This window comes from Chinchilla lanigera, unplaced genomic scaffold, assembly GCF_000276665.1.
Source record: "Chinchilla lanigera isolate Chin_1 unplaced genomic scaffold, ChiLan1.0 scaffold00154, whole genome shotgun sequence".
Lineage (NCBI taxonomy): Eukaryota > Metazoa > Chordata > Mammalia > Rodentia > Chinchillidae > Chinchilla > Chinchilla lanigera.
Window position 1 is genome coordinate 2,420,718 of NW_004955555.1, and position 14,654 is coordinate 2,435,371.

Here is a 14,654-nt window from a genome sequence, read left to right on the forward strand (position 1 = left end):
GCGCGTGCGCGGGGAGGGGGCTCAGGCGCGCGCTTCGGCCCGTGCTCGCGGGGGCGCGCACGGCCTCGGGAACGCGCGCGACGCAGAGTCCATTTTTACCCGAGCGAGGCTAAAAATAGTCGCGGCGCTCGGAGCCGAGCCCGAAATAGCCGCCCCCAGATAAGGCAGGACGACTCAGCGCTTCCGGGGAGCGGAAGGGGGATGGGGGGGCGCCGGGCGGAGTGGGTCCCCGCGTCCCCAGCGCGCCCCACCGCGTCCCTCGGCCAGCGGCTTCAGGCGCGACTTCAGCGCCCGCCCGCCCGGTGCCGTCCTTCCCCGTGTCCTGTGCCCCATCCTCCGCCTCGCTCCGTCCCCATCCCACACCGCAGCTCCCCTCCCCCCGCGCCCGGGCTCCCCAGCTTTCATTCTCAGCCCTGCCCCCCCGCTCTGTCCAAAATGTCTCCCAAGCGCCCTACTTGTGTCCCGGTGCCCCTCCCCGCCCCGCCACGCGCCTCTGGCTCTCTGGACTCTGCGCCCCAACGCTGACCCTGACCCGGCCACTCTGGGGTGCGGCTCGGAAGGCCAGGGCCTGCGTGGGGGCTGGAGGGGAGGTCTCACTCCCCGCGGCCCGGGCCTCGGTCTGGGGTCACAGTGGGGCTCATCCTGTGACCAGACTCCAGCCTCAGGCCGGAGACAGAGCCCTGCAGGTCCTCGGTCGCCAAGGCTGAGGGCTCTGTGTCGCCAATCAGGGTTCAGCCGGGGACCCACTGCTTAGCTCACGGATGGACCGCGTTTCTTCCCTTGCCAGTCAGCGTTGGGACGCAAGGGCTCCAGGCAGAGCACAGCTGGGATCCCTGCTGCGCCTGGGCCCCTGCGAGGCCCCTTCCCATTCTGACACCCTCTGGCTCCCGCGCTGCCTCCACCAAGGACGGTCCCGGGCAGCAAGGGTCTACACTGCCTTCCCCGGAGGTTTAAAGGACAGAGGGGAGTGGCCTACCCGCGTGACCCCTAAGGCAGTGTGCCAGGCAGCTGTACAGTGACAGCTAATGCGAACCTCTTGGCAGTGGCTGGGAGGCAGTTTCAAGTGACAGCAAGGTCACTGTCCCTGGAAGGCACAAAGTTCAAGCCGGGTGCCCAGTTGTTACGCTGTCTGCGTGGTAGGGCACAGAACCACCAGACAGAGGGTCGGGCTGGAGGAGCCTGTAGAGGATCAAGAAGAGTAGAGAGGATCAAGGAATTAGGACGCTGGAAAAGTCAGCACTGAGCAGACCACACAGGGCCTGGTGGGCCACTGGGAAGGCCCTAGATTTTTCCCCTAAAGGCACTGGGGAGCCATGGCAAGCTTTGAGCAGAGGAGGGAGGGACAAAGGCAGGGATTTTTCTTTGATTTTGATTCTGGGTTTTTTGAGACAAGGTCTTGCTATGCAGTTCAGGCTGGCCTTGAACTCACCTTGTAACCCAGGTTGGCCTGGAACTCATGTCAATCCTCCTGCCTCAGCCTCCTGAGTGATGGGGTACAAGTGTGCACCACCATGCCCAAGTGTCAGGAGGCAGGAAGAACCAGACTTCGAGGCTGAGAGGCTATGGGGGGAGGGCACATGCTGGATGAGGCTCTGATCCCCACCTCAGGAGAGGGCAGGTGGTAAGGTCATCCCTGAGATGAACCCAGGAGGAGAAAGGAGCAGGCATGACTGGAAGGAAGATACCCAGATCAATTTCAAATCATTCCACAGGGGGTAATTTTTAAATTTCTATTTTATTTATCGATCGATTGATTTTTGAGATAGAATCTGGTAATGTAGTCCAGGTTGGCCTCACTGGCCTTGAACTTGCAGCAATTCTCCTGCCTCAGCCTCCCAAGTGCTGGGATTACTGGCATGCACCACTGTGGCCTTCTGTATTTTATTTATTTTTGACTGACATGTAATAATTTACACATACATGTTTAAGAGGTGTAGGTACAATGGGATGGGTTTTTTGTTGTTTCTGTTTTTTCAGTCTTGGGAATTGAACCCAGAACCTTTTGTCTGAGCTACATCCTCAGCTCCTCTCCCCTTTTATTTTTTATTTTTTATTTTTGAGACAAGGTCTTGATAAGTCATGAAGTTTGAACTTGCAATCCTCCTTCCTCATCCTCTTAAGAGTGTTGGGATTACAGTCATGTGCCACCACTCTTGCCTTCATTTTATATATATAGAAAGAGATATAGATATAATTTAACTTGGATAATTAGAATATTCATCACCTTCCAACTTTTATCATGTCTTTGTGTTTTGTTTTTTTTTTTTTTAAATGTTTTGATAAATACAAACGGAAGTACCTTGAAAAACCTACCCCTGATCATGGCTTCTCTTTGTTTTCTCAGACAGGGTCTCACTGTGTTGGCTGAGCTGGCCTCAGACTCCTGATGGTACTCCTGCTCAGCCTGCCGAGTGCTAGGATTACAGGGCATGCCACTATGCCCGGTTCAATGTGACCTCTTGTGTGTCCTGGCCAGTGGGAGTCTCTGAGCTCTTAGTGTCCCCACCCGTGCTGATTGGAGTCACCACCTGGTGTGGGGGCCAGGCACCAAGTTAGGGGAAAACTGGGAGGACAGGGATGAGATCGTCCCAGGGCTGGCTCTGAAAGGCTTTAAAATTGCAGGCGAGGAGGTGACCTGCAGACCAGGAGAGGCAAGAGACAGAGTTCAGAAGGCCAGGCGCTGGGGGAGGAGTGTGGGCGTTGAAAGGAAGCTGCCTGGAGGATGAGGAGTGAGGCGGCCAGAAGCCACCTTCCAGACCCTTGGACAGGGCTTGGCTGAAAGCAGATCGCTTTCTTGGGAGGCTGAGTTCCAGCAGCAGCAGCGCAGTGCTCCCCTCCTAGGCCCGCAGGCCCCAGAGGCGTTTGGAGGAGGAGAGGACTGGATGACATCTCAGGGGCCCGCCTCGGTGACAGCACAGCCCGCAGTCATGACGTCTGATGATTCGCCACTGCCTGTTCAGACCCGCATCTCTAGTCATGCCCTGTGGGGTTGATGCAGATGGGAGGAAGTGACAGGCCATGTGGCTGCTGTCGTGCAGACACTGGGGACTCAGGAGCCAGGACCAGTTCTGCCTGCCTCTCTAGGGAAGGGTCCCCAAGGGGCTGGGTCTAGGAAGGAGGTACGGCTGGGGTCAGTCGCAGGTTGGGATGGGGTCAGCCCAGGGGCTTCTGGGATGAAGAACGCCTGTTGCGTTGACTGCTGTATCACCATGAGCGTGGACGGTAACTGAGACAGAGTAGGTGCTCAATACATCGCTGTCGAATGAACCAATTCCATGAAAGGGCTCAGCACGCTCCTGGACTCAGTTTACCCTCTTGCCTAACAGCCATGGCCATTGTGCGGCCTCAACCAGAAGCGGCGCTAAGGATACCCGTCTCTACTCCGGTCTCAGATCCAGACCTGTGGACGAAAAACGAATTCGCATGCCTCAGAGGATGAAAAACGAGTTCGCAGGCCGGGTGTGGTGGCGCACACCTGTAATCCCAGCACTCGGGAGGCTGAGGCAGGAGATCGTTGCGACTTCGAGACCAGCCTGGGCTACAAACTGAGCTCAAGGCCAACCTGAACTGCATAGCGAGATCCTGTCTCAAAAAAAAAAAAAAAAAAAAAAAAAGAAAAAAGAAAAAGAAAAACGAGTTCGGGACTCCGTGGTCCCGCCCACTTGTGACGTCACGCAAGCCAGGGGATCCCGGCCCAGGCCCTTCCTCTGGGTGAGAGGAGGGGAGGGGAGGGGAGGGGAGGGGCCCGCGATCCGGACTCCGGCCTTTCCCGCGGGACAGCCGGGCCTGGCGGGGTTACGTAACCCGTCGTCGCCTCCCAAGAGACGTTGCCGGATGTCCTGGCCAGACCAGGGACAATGGTTAGTGAGAGCCCCTGTCGCCAGGAGCCTGGAAGTGGCCAGGCACCCCCCACTACACAAACACAAACACAAAAACACACTTCTGATTCACCCTTGTTTCCAGTCCGTTTCAGCCACCTCCTTGGGGACCTTTGGCCTTCCCCAAAACTCTGTAAACTCACATCTTGCACCCCGTACAGTGCACTTGTTCCCCACCCTGCAAATCTGTCCCCCTCCCCTGCCCCTCCCTTACGCTTCTCAAGTTCCCCCACGCTCTGCCTTACACCATCGCTTGATTCCTGAACCCCCTAAACTTCCAGTTTCCCACGTCCTTCTGTCACTCACCGTCCCGGGTGTCTCTTCCGGCTCCCTCAAATGACCCCACTGTTCTGCCCCTGTCCTCCCAATCCCCTCCGTGGCACCCCCAGTCTTCCCCCAGTATCAGGTCTTCCCCAAACTCCTTCCCGCTTGCCTCGAGCTGAACCCTAATAATCGTCCTCGTCCCCTCAGTCTTCTCCAGCTCCCGCGAAGCTGTCCCTCTGTCCGTACCTGACCCCCAAATCTCATCCTCCTCCCTCTTTCCCATCAGAGCCCTCCTGGGCCCCCGGCTCCCACGCCGGGCCCAGGTTCCCAGGCCGCCCTCCCCGCCATGGCCCAGAGACCCAGTTTGCCACGGCAAAACATTGGTCTCCAAGCAACAGGCCCCGCCCCGCCCCGGGGTTGTGAACAGCGATTCCGGCCGCGCGGGGGCAGGGCGCGTGCGAGGAGGCCGGGCCGGGACTGCGAGCCCAGGCGGCACGCTGAACAAGGACTTTCACCTCCAGAGACCTGGCCTGCGCGGAGGCCCTGCCACCGAGACACAGCAACGCAAAAACAGAGATCAGGACCCCGCAGCTAGAAACTAGGAGACGCGTGCGGAAGCTTCAACCACGGGGAGCTGGCGGGACACAAAGATGAGAGACCCTTCGCTTCAAAGGGGCAGGGACTGGGCCGGGGATTTAGTTCAGCAGCACAGCGCCTGCCTGGCAAGCGCGAGGTCCTGAGTTCGATTCCCGGTACCAAAAAAAAAAAAAAAAAACAAAACAAAACAGAACAACAACAACAAAAAGGGGCAGGGACAGCCTGAGGAATAAACAGAAATGTTGACCTTAAAACACAGGCAACCCCCAGGCCCCCGCAGGACGCCTCTGATGGCTGAATAATCTCTCTGATCTTCAGGCCCTTTGCACCAAAGGGACTTCCCCTCTCTGACTCTCAGTTTCATATCTGTAAATTTGGGACATTAATAAGCAGCGCTTAGCAAATAAGGCTATGGTGACGATTTAGAGAATTTGCACACCTCCAGCTCGCTGAACGATTCCTGGCACGCATCATTCATCACTTGTTTAGACAACAGCTATTTATGGAGCATCTACTATATGGCCACAGTAGTAAGCGCTAGGGGCAGACAGCAGCGAACTGGACTGTCTCTGGCCTGCTGGGAACTCCTTGAGAGAGCAGAGAGGGAAGTGACTAATGAATATACAGTAAATTAACACGAATGTACAAATTAAGCAAATTCTACTGGAAAGTAAGGTGTGCTGGGGAAGCAGAGGGGGAAGATTAGGGGTGTCACTGTCAGTGAGATGATCCAGAAGGAGGAGACCAGAAGTTGATGAGGGAGAAATGCCTGGATATCTGAGCTAAGAGCATGCCCAACGCAGGGAAGAACCAGTGCAAAGGCATTAAGGTGTGATCCTGTCTGGCCTGTTGGGGAAACAGGAAGCCAGTGTGGCCGAGGGAACAAGGGGGCGGGGCCAGCAGGTGAGGTCAGAGAGACTAATTCAGGGCCAGGGCACAGGGCGTGGTGAGGCCTATGACTCTCCTGAATGTGTCCAAAGCCCTGGGAGCATTTTGAGCAAAAGGGCTGACTCTGCTTTTAACAGGATCTCTTTGGCTCTATGTGAGGTACAGGCTTCGGGGGATAAAGGTAGAGACAAAGAGACCAGTGAGGAGGCCACCATAGGGCTCCAGGTGACAGACAGTGGTTACACGGACTGGCAGGTACCAGGAATCAGATTCTTAACGCTGGACCTGCAGAGTTGCCCAGCACACAGATTCCTGGCAAGCAGTCTAGGGCGGTGTCACTATTGAGTTAGGTGGTGCTCACGCCATCCCTGTAGAAGTCATTATCTTTGCAGTTTAACAGATCCAGGACTTCCAGAGCAGTCTGGCTCCCAAGTCCACACCTCCGGACAGAAGATCCTCAACACCTGGAGCGAGGCTCAACCTTACACTTGTCTCTGTGCGCATCTCCTAAGGCTGCATGCTGGCACGTCAGCCACACCCAGCAGGGCGTTGCCAAGGCCTAACCAGAGAATGCTGCCTGGCTGGTGCTCAGGTTGTCAGGCAGTTACCGTGCTGGCCCTGAAAACTTGCTTAGGGGCAGGTAGGCACATGCCACAGGGTGCACACAGAACCTCCCAGCCCGGCATCTGCCTCCCACACCCAACCACAGCCGTCAACCAGGCACACATCAATGCCGCCTGCAGCAACCTCATAAACACCGTCACACAAGCGCACGGGATATGACATACAGCCCTTGGAGGTGTGTTTTCAGGCAGGGTGCAAAAACATGAAGTTTTTGTCCCTGTCCCTTTACCCTTTGACTTCTCTGTATCTCTCTCTGTGTCCTGCCATTTTTCTGATCTTTGTCTCAACCCCACCTCACCTCTCTCCGTCCTCCACATTTAGGATCCTCTGTTGCCTTAGAGTGAGTCTTGCCCCTGGCCATGGACCTCACCTATTCTGTGGCGGAGGGCCTTGGCACTGCAATAAGTGTGTGGAGGCCCCAGGCCAGCAGTTTGGCTTGCTGCTTTGACTTGCCCAGGCAGAATCTCGCCTATCATAATTCTTGTGGTCTCTTTCTCTAGGATTCTGACCCACAGCCTGACAGTATGAGGCTGGAGAAACATACTTTTTAAATAGTTCTCAGGTGAGGAGAGCCCTGCCTGCTTGCTCTACTCGCTCCCCTTAATTCTGCAGACAGAGCCAGGTGTGGTGGTGCACACCTGTAATCCCAGCACTTAGGAGGCTGAGGCAGGAGGATCGTTGTGAGTTGAGACCATCCTATGCTACCAAGTGAGCTCAAGGCCAGCCTGAACTGGATAGAGAGACCCTGTCTCAAAAAAAAAAAAAAAAAATTGCAGAGAAAGACAGAGGCCCAGAGAACAGGGGGCTCAACCCAGCATCACATATCCATCAGCAGGAAGGGCTCAGTGCTTCTCAGATCCTTCTAAAATTCCTTTGGGAACAAGTTGGCAGAGAGTTAAAGTAGATAATAAAATAAAAGGAAAGAGAAAGGCCCAGGCTGAGGAACAGAGAGAGTGTGACAGAGACACACAGAGATGATGAGACAGAGGCAGATCAGAGATGGGGATCAGGGAGGAGAGAGAGATAGACAGGCATTGGGTCAGTGACTGAAGGCAAGGCTATTTTGGGGTATAGAGAGACCCTCGGGAGGGTGCATGATCTTTTCAACGGGACAGTATGCACGCACATGGCCCACGCATATTGGCCCTCCTTCCTGGGAGCAGCCAGTGCCGTTTACTAAACCAGGTCCCTCCCCAGGCCTGCTATGTAGGCTGCACATTAGACACATTTATATAACCTGCCCTCTGTGCAGAATCGAGCTTTACATAACCTAGCGCCATGAATCACGCTTCAGACTTGCGGCCCTGGCCTGGCGCGCCCAGGGAGAGGGGACCCCTGCCCATATTCAGAAGTCACCGTGCTTCACTGAGGAGCAAGTAGACGGTGGGAGAGGGAGAGGCATTTGCTTGGGGGTGGGAGGTCACACAGCCAATATTCAGCAGGACAAGGCGTCCTCCCCACCTGCCAGGCCCTCTGAGGAAATAATAAAAACACCAATATCCAACGCCCCACCTGTACAGAGGTTACACTTCGATGCGGGAGGTACTTGATAACCACCTCCTCACTCATCCCAAAACCCAGTGAGGCGCGGACAGAATCCAGTTATTAAATAACATAATCAAGCCTGTTATGTAAAGAGTGCTTACTACTTACTAAGTGCTTTACAGAACTTCACACAGTCACAATTCTGGAGGAGGGTGATGTTATCAGTTCCACTTTAGGAAGGAAAGAGGCTAAGAGGAAGTCACAGGTCAAGGTCACGGAGCAGCTATCTGAACTCAGGTTTCTCTGTCAGGATGTCTCGGCCAGCCACTCCCATTGGTACCTGCCCACAAACGCGCCCGTGCACATGGGCGCTCTAATCGCACTAACGTCTCAAATGATTTGGTTGAGATGCCAATAGCTCTTGCCTTATGTTCTCTCTCTTCCAGGGAGAGCTTCACCCAGCCTCCAAGTATCCTAAACTTCCGATGCCTGGGAATGAAACTTGTCTCCCGGAAAGTCCTGAGTCTGCTAACGACCTGGCCCCTTTAAGAAAGCGAACAGTCGGCCGGCGTTGCCCGGCAGCACCGCGGCGGTTGCCAGGCAACGTCAACAAACGACTAGGCCGCCGTTGTCTCTGAGCGCCCCCCAACCCCTCCCGCCCGCGCAGACGCGGTGACGCGACGGCCTGTGGAACGCCATCACCTAGCAACGTGAGGGTTGTTTGTCCCAGGCCAGGCGGCGCGGCCGCACAGAGCTCAGCCAGGACCAGCCCGGGCCGACAGACCGGACGACCGGGAGCTTGGGCGGGGGGAGACTGCGGTGATGGCAGCGGGGGAGAACCGGGTCCCCAAATTGCCGGTTTCCCTTTAGACAGCAGCCATCTGCCTGTCACCCGCTCCTCCCGTCTGCCCCGGGACCGCCTCCGTTTGGGTCTCTGTGGGTCTCGCCCCCTCTTCCCCGGCAGGTCTCGCCGTCTCGTGCCATGAATGTCTCATTCACCCATTAATAACCAACTAGAGGCAACGCGCTTGTCAGGCTTGCCGCTTTCTCCTCGGCCTCTGGGGTTTCTGGGTGAATTGCGGCGATTGGGGTTCCCACGAGTGCACTGCGGCGATTGGGGTCCCCGCCGAGCTTCCCCCCGCCCTGGCCCGCTGCGCTTCCCCTGGTGCTTGCCTGTCTTTCTCGCGCCTTCCAGCACACAGGCAGCCGCCTCGGTCTTTCCGTCCGGTGTCTGGAAAGCAGTCCACAGCGGGAGGTTCTGATAACTCATCCCCACAACACACCCGACACCCTCATCCCGTGGCTTCATGTGACCAGGGCTGGGGCGAATCTCTGAGCAGAGAGAAGTTGGGTGTGTGACAGCATGAGTGGATGTGACTGTAGGTGAGTGAGTGTTGGGGACAATAGACACATGTAGCAGCATTTCCTGGGTGAGGACCCTCCCAGGGCTTCCGTTGTGTGAGACAGAGGCAGTGGTGTCCGAGTCTGCATTTGTGACTGGGTGTATGGACTGTGCAGATGTGGATGTGTGTGTGCTTCTGAATCTCATCCTTGTGAAACCGTGAGTAGTGCCTGTGGATGTGTATGGTTTTACCCATGTACTTCTGCCTCTGCGTGTGTTCACACACGCGTGTTCCCAGATCTCTGTGTGTAAGTGGGCGGGTACCTGCGTTTGTGTGCAGACTGTCTCAGAGGTCCCCTCCTGGTAATTATCATGATTTCTAATGGTGAATGATGTATTTGCTCATTTCTTTATTGTCTGTCTCCTGAACTCAACAACCACACATGCTGTTGGGCGTGGCCCAGGGCTGCCATGGTTGCCACTGGGTCCCTAGCACTGCCGGGAACACAGTGAGTCCTCAGTAATTACTCGATGACAAAATGAATAAACACCTCACAAACGTCCGTGTCAAGTGCACATATCTGTGTGGCTGTGCTTCTCAGGGATTGTCCGCTGGGTAGCCTTGGTGGTCAGAGCACACAAGGTTCCCTTGAGCTGTATTGGGCTGCACGCACTAATTTTCAGCACCCAACAAAGTTTGCGGCACATATGGCCTCACACAATATTTTTGGACATGACCTGTGTGTTTTTTTGCTGCATTAGTGTCAGGTCCCCCAGTCAAATGGGCATAACTGTACCCAGTCACAGGGCTGGGGATTTAGCTCAGCGGCACAGCGCCTGCCTGGCAAACTCAAGGTCATGAGTTCGATTCCCGGTACCAGAAAAAAACAAACAAACAAACAAAAAAACTATACCCAGTCATGAGATGGATGGGAGTAAATAAATTCATATAGAAAGTATGTAGGGACAGGCCTGGTGCATGCCTCTATCCCCAGCCCTGTGGAAGGCTGAGGCAGAAGGATTACTAGTTTGGAGCCCCACTTGGGCAACTTAATGACTTAGCATGACCACCTCATCCCAGAATAAAACATAACCCAGCACCTGCTTGGCAAATTCAAGGTCCTGAGTTTGATTCCTAGTACCAAAAAAAAAAAAAAAAAAAAAGAAGGCTAGAGGGCTGGGGATGTAGTTCAGTGCAAAGGCCCTGGGTTCAATCCCAGGGGTTGAAAAAAGTGTTCAGAAAGTGGTTAGCACAAAACAGACATTTACAAAACCCTCATTTTAGTTGTGTGCCTTTCTGTGCATGTCAAAGTCTGGGTCTAGCTGTGGGGTCCTGTGCCAGTGGGAACCAAAACCTTAGTCTCAGTTTCTCTCCTATGAAATGGGCATCATCACAGGCCTTCTCTAGGCACGGCTGTGCCCACATGAAGTCGCCTGGAAGTCAGGATCCCAGTGTCAGCACAGGCCCAGTGGGGGTCATGACTTTGGGGTGCACATTGGGGGTGCAGATGAAGGTGTGGTTAGGGGGAATAGTTTGAAACACCCAGCAGGACTAGGAACTTGAAGAGGCCAAAGGGCAAGAGAAAGTGCCTTCTGATCTTTCTGAAGGGCAGACTCCAGAAAGGACTTTCTCCAAGGGCTGTCTGGAGGCCGAGCGTTTTCACAAACAGCTCGATGGTAGAGCAGAAATCAGCCTGAAAATTAACAAACAAACAAACAAACAAACAAACAAAAAATCAGCCTGAACCTTGCAACTTGGTGAATCCGGGAGGAAACAATAATAAAAAGAAGGAAGAGCTGCAGCCTGCAACCGAGGCTTTGCGAGGAGTCCTTGCCGGTCCCGTTTCTTGCTGTCTCCAGCACTGGGTGCCGATTCAGTGTTCCATTGGCTGCTTGGAGGGACGAATGAATGAATGAATGAACGAGCTGCATCATCCACAGCCACCTGTGAGTCCTGCTCTTAGGGCCAGGTGGGGAAGGCTTTGTGGGCTGCCCGCTCTGGCTGGGTCCTTGCCTCTGAGACCTCCCCGTGCAGTGCCTGTCTCTGGCCCTGCTGTTCCCACAGCTCTGGATTTTGGAGGGCGTGGAGGGGGCCGGGAAGGCAGCATCAGGCCGCCAGCAGCCGCCTGCCCTGGACAGATGCCCAGAGTGTCTGCCTGAGGAAAAGGGTAGCTGGGCCTGAGTCACCTCAGAGAAACCCCAGCCGCATACCTGGCCGCTGACATCACCAGCCCAGGGCACCCCTGGTGGCCTAGACAAGCGGACTGAATCACAGACCGAATGGGGCTGGGCACGTGGCCGCCTGTGACCCCCCCCAGGACGCCCCCGCATGGCTGTCTGGCTGCGGGGGCGCGCAGGCCGCGCTGGGGTCAATGAGAGAGTCCCGGCCTGAGTCAGGGACCGAGTGGTTACAGCCGGAGTCCACCGAGCCCAGCCACAGACGTCCCATCCCAGCGGTGCAGGAAGAGCAGGGTGGGGGAGGAGATCCGCTGGGGAGGCCCCTGGGCCAGTGAGGAGGAAGCATTCCTGTGACGGGGACGCTGTGGCTTGTGGGCAGTGCGGCTGGGTGACCAGCGAGGGAGAGGGTGTAGGATGGGGCCCGTGTTTGCGCAGAGAATCACAAAGTTGGGAGACAGTGGGTCAGAGAACAATAGAATGGCCAGACAGTGCGCTCAGACACGCCCTTAACGACGCAGGCAAGGACAGAGCTAGTGTGGGGACGCAGGGCCAAAAATCCACCCAGGACCCCAGAGCTCACCATGCCGTTTTCGTAGCTGCCAAGAGGCAGTAATAATCACCATTACTCTATTAATCACAGTATGTGATTTCATCACCATGATTATTAGTAACTTGCGCTTGTGAGGATTGCGTGGTCTGCCAGGCACTGTTCTAGGCATTTTACAGATTAATTCATTTTCTCTTTAAAACAAGGCTAAGGGCTGGGACTGTAGCTCAGTGAGAGAGGATTCTGTGGATAGTGGCAGGGCCACGGGTTCCTCAGAAGCACAGAGGCGGGTAGTTTTACTGGAGCGGGTGCTAAACACGAAAACAGAGGAGCTGTATAGTATTGTGCCTGGTATGGTTCGTTTTCTCAGTGGCTCTCAGTTTTTATTATGAATCCTACTCATATTATTTGTATCTTTAAGTGCAGGCAGAAAGGTCTCTAAAGGGGTCACCCTTGCCACCTTGGTCTGGTCCTACTTCTGAGCCCCCCCCCCACCTCTGCTTTGGTCTCCAGGTCCACACTCAGGAGAGTGCTTCAGGGAAGCCGTCCTCACCCAGCTCTTTCCAGATCTGAGGGCGGCTGTCTAGACCACCTCCACCAGGAAGCTCTCCCAGCTTGCTCCCTCCTCGCTGAGTACCCCTGGCACTCAGTGCCCAGATGGTTGTAGCCAGGGACACCTAGTCATACTGTGTGCCTCTGGGTTGGGGTCGGGTGAGAAGTGGCCCCCACAGGGGGCAGCGGACAGCAGCCCTGGCCCAGCCCTGAGATAACCTGCATCTGAGCGAACCTGAGCCCTCAGCTTCGGTCTGGGTTGCACGTGGGTACCTGCACATGCATGTATGCAAAACCCCGAGTGTGCATAGTTGTGAGCGCGTGGACGGCAGGCTGCACCATGGGGGAGGCGGCTGTGTGGTTCCGGGCCTCTTAGTGCCCCGGAGTTCCTTATTCTGTGGGTTTTTATGCAGCTGGACAAGTGAGAGTGCACGTGTGGCTGAGCAGCCCCTGGGAAATGTCTGCGTGAGCTGCAGAGAATCTGAGAGCCCCGGCTGGGGGTGCAGGTGGTGGCCTGGGGTTCTAGTTCTGCCCATTTGCTTGTGTGCAGCTGCGTGTCTCTGCAGACAGGTGGAGGTGTGTGTGACTGGGATGTGCACATGGGCATGCGTCTGTGTGATATCCTTGCAGAGTGGTCTCGGTGTGCACAAAGGCAAGGGTCTGAGGCTTTCTGTAGCTTGGCGCATGCTAGGAGGGTCTGTCTGTGCTTGTCCCTGTGTGTGTGTCTGTCTTTCTGTCTGTCACAGCTAGGAGTCTGTCAGGCAGACCTCCTTCCTCCAACCCTGGACAGAGTGCACAGTCCCAGGTGGCTGAAATGGTCCCAGGAGCTGGCTCAACATCTGATCTCTGCACAACACGGACCGGCAGTTTCCTGCTGGCAGCTGATCCCTGCCATCTTCCCCCAGCCAGAGTGATGGCAGAGGCAGGTGTCTCTCCCTAGGGTCTGTCAGAACCTGTGAATGAGTAAGTGAATGAATAAATGGTGATGAATTATTTGCTCGACAAGTATTTATTAAGCACCTACTGAGTCCCCTCGACTATGTGGGGACACAGCAGTGACCAGAAGAACTAGAACGCAGGCCTCATGTGACTCACAGTGCAATGAGGGAGACAGAACTGTCCCCAGACAGTGATGAACCTGGAAGGCAGAGGCAAGAGGGGGAGAGGGACACAGCTCAACACAGGGTTGTGGCAGAGAGGTCTTCCTGGAGGAAGGGCTGCAGGAGCTAAAGCCAGAGGAGGACAGTCTAAGCAGAGGAAGGGAAGGGAAGGGAAGAGGAAGAGCAGGACAAAGGCCTGAAGATGGCAAGCCCGGGGCATCTGGAACAGCGATGCCACAGCAAGAGGAGACACTGGAGCAGTTCGTACTTGCGGTCGTGCCAGCTTCAGGGGCCATGGTGAGGAGCTGGAATGAGAATACAGGGAGGGTGGAGCTGAGACTCCCGTCTGAGCCACTCTGCTTCCCAGAAACAGTGGATGCCCCTCCCTGAGGCCCCAGGACCACTCCTGGGACATGGCCCAGCCAGCCAGTGGGACCCACGGTTCAGTGCCAGCCTGGACTTGTCAGAAAGGCAAAGACCACACCAGCTCAGCATGTTACCCAGACTGCTGTTGTGCTCATGATAACCCCATGCCTCAGTTTCCTCTTCTGTACAATAGCAACAATTCAGAATCTACTTATAGGGCTGGGTTGGAGTGGGCTCAGAGGAGATAAGGCATGTAACAGCACTGAGTGCAGCTACTCCTCCTCCCTTACTAAATTTATTATTTTGTTTTGCTTAGTTTTGTCTTTTTGAGTCAGGGCCTCGCTATGCAGTTCAGGCTGGCCTTGAGCTCACCTCGTAGCCCAGGCTGGTCTTGAACTTGCAATGATCCTCCTGTCTCAGCCTCCCAAGTGCTGAGATTACAGGCGTGCACCACCTTGCCTGGCTGCACATGCATCTGAGTGTGACTCTGTGTCTTCAGGGTCCCCTTCTTTGATGGACACAGGAGGCCTGTGACGGATGTAGGAAATGGAGGGCGTCTGCACCTGTAAAGCTTAGAGTGACTCTTTTTGTTTGTTTGTTTGTTTGTTTGTTTGTTGAGACAGAGTCTCACTATGCAGTTCAAACTGGCCTGGAGCTCACTTTGTAGCCTAGGCTGGTCTTGAACTCCCAACAATCCTCCTGCCTCAGCCTCCCAAGTGCTGGGATTACAGGCATGCGCCACCATGCCTGGCTGACTCTTGCTTCTTTTTGATGGGAGGAGCCATGGCACATGGAGTCCTGGGAGGCATCAGTGGCAGCACTTTTGCAAGCAG

General features: G+C 55.3%; 2 protein-coding genes and 1 long non-coding RNA gene across 3 annotated transcripts in view; 1 reads left to right on the plus strand and 2 right to left on the minus strand.

Moving 5' to 3' along the window:
• The window catches only part of LOC106147408 (vegetative cell wall protein gp1-like), a gene marked incomplete in the record, with an annotated part of 1,874 nt that extends 1,114 nt beyond the window's left edge, over positions 1 to 760 (plus strand). Inside the window, 1 exon segment of the mRNA XM_013508711.1 lies at positions 1 to 760. Coding sequence (XP_013364165.1) covers positions 1 to 525 — 525 coding nt within the window.
• Ercc1 (excision repair cross-complementation group 1) overlaps positions 1 to 9,463 on the minus strand; it is a 36,671-nt gene extending 27,208 nt beyond the window's left edge. The window contains exons 1-2 of the mRNA XM_013508709.1: positions 9,403 to 9,463; positions 8,910 to 8,967 (exon numbers count right to left, since the gene is read on the minus strand). Coding sequence (XP_013364163.1) covers positions 8,910 to 8,967; positions 9,403 to 9,452 — 108 coding nt within the window. The 5' untranslated portion in view covers positions 9,453 to 9,463. The remainder of the gene's footprint in view (positions 1 to 8,909; positions 8,968 to 9,402) is intronic.
• A 3,898-nt stretch (positions 9,464 to 13,361) lies between these two features.
• LOC106147409 overlaps positions 13,362 to 14,654 on the minus strand; it is a 6,224-nt gene continuing 4,931 nt past the window's right edge. Inside the window, exon 3 of the long non-coding RNA XR_001232304.1 lies at positions 13,362 to 13,760. This is a non-coding gene — a long non-coding RNA (uncharacterized LOC106147409). The remainder of the gene's footprint in view (positions 13,761 to 14,654) is intronic.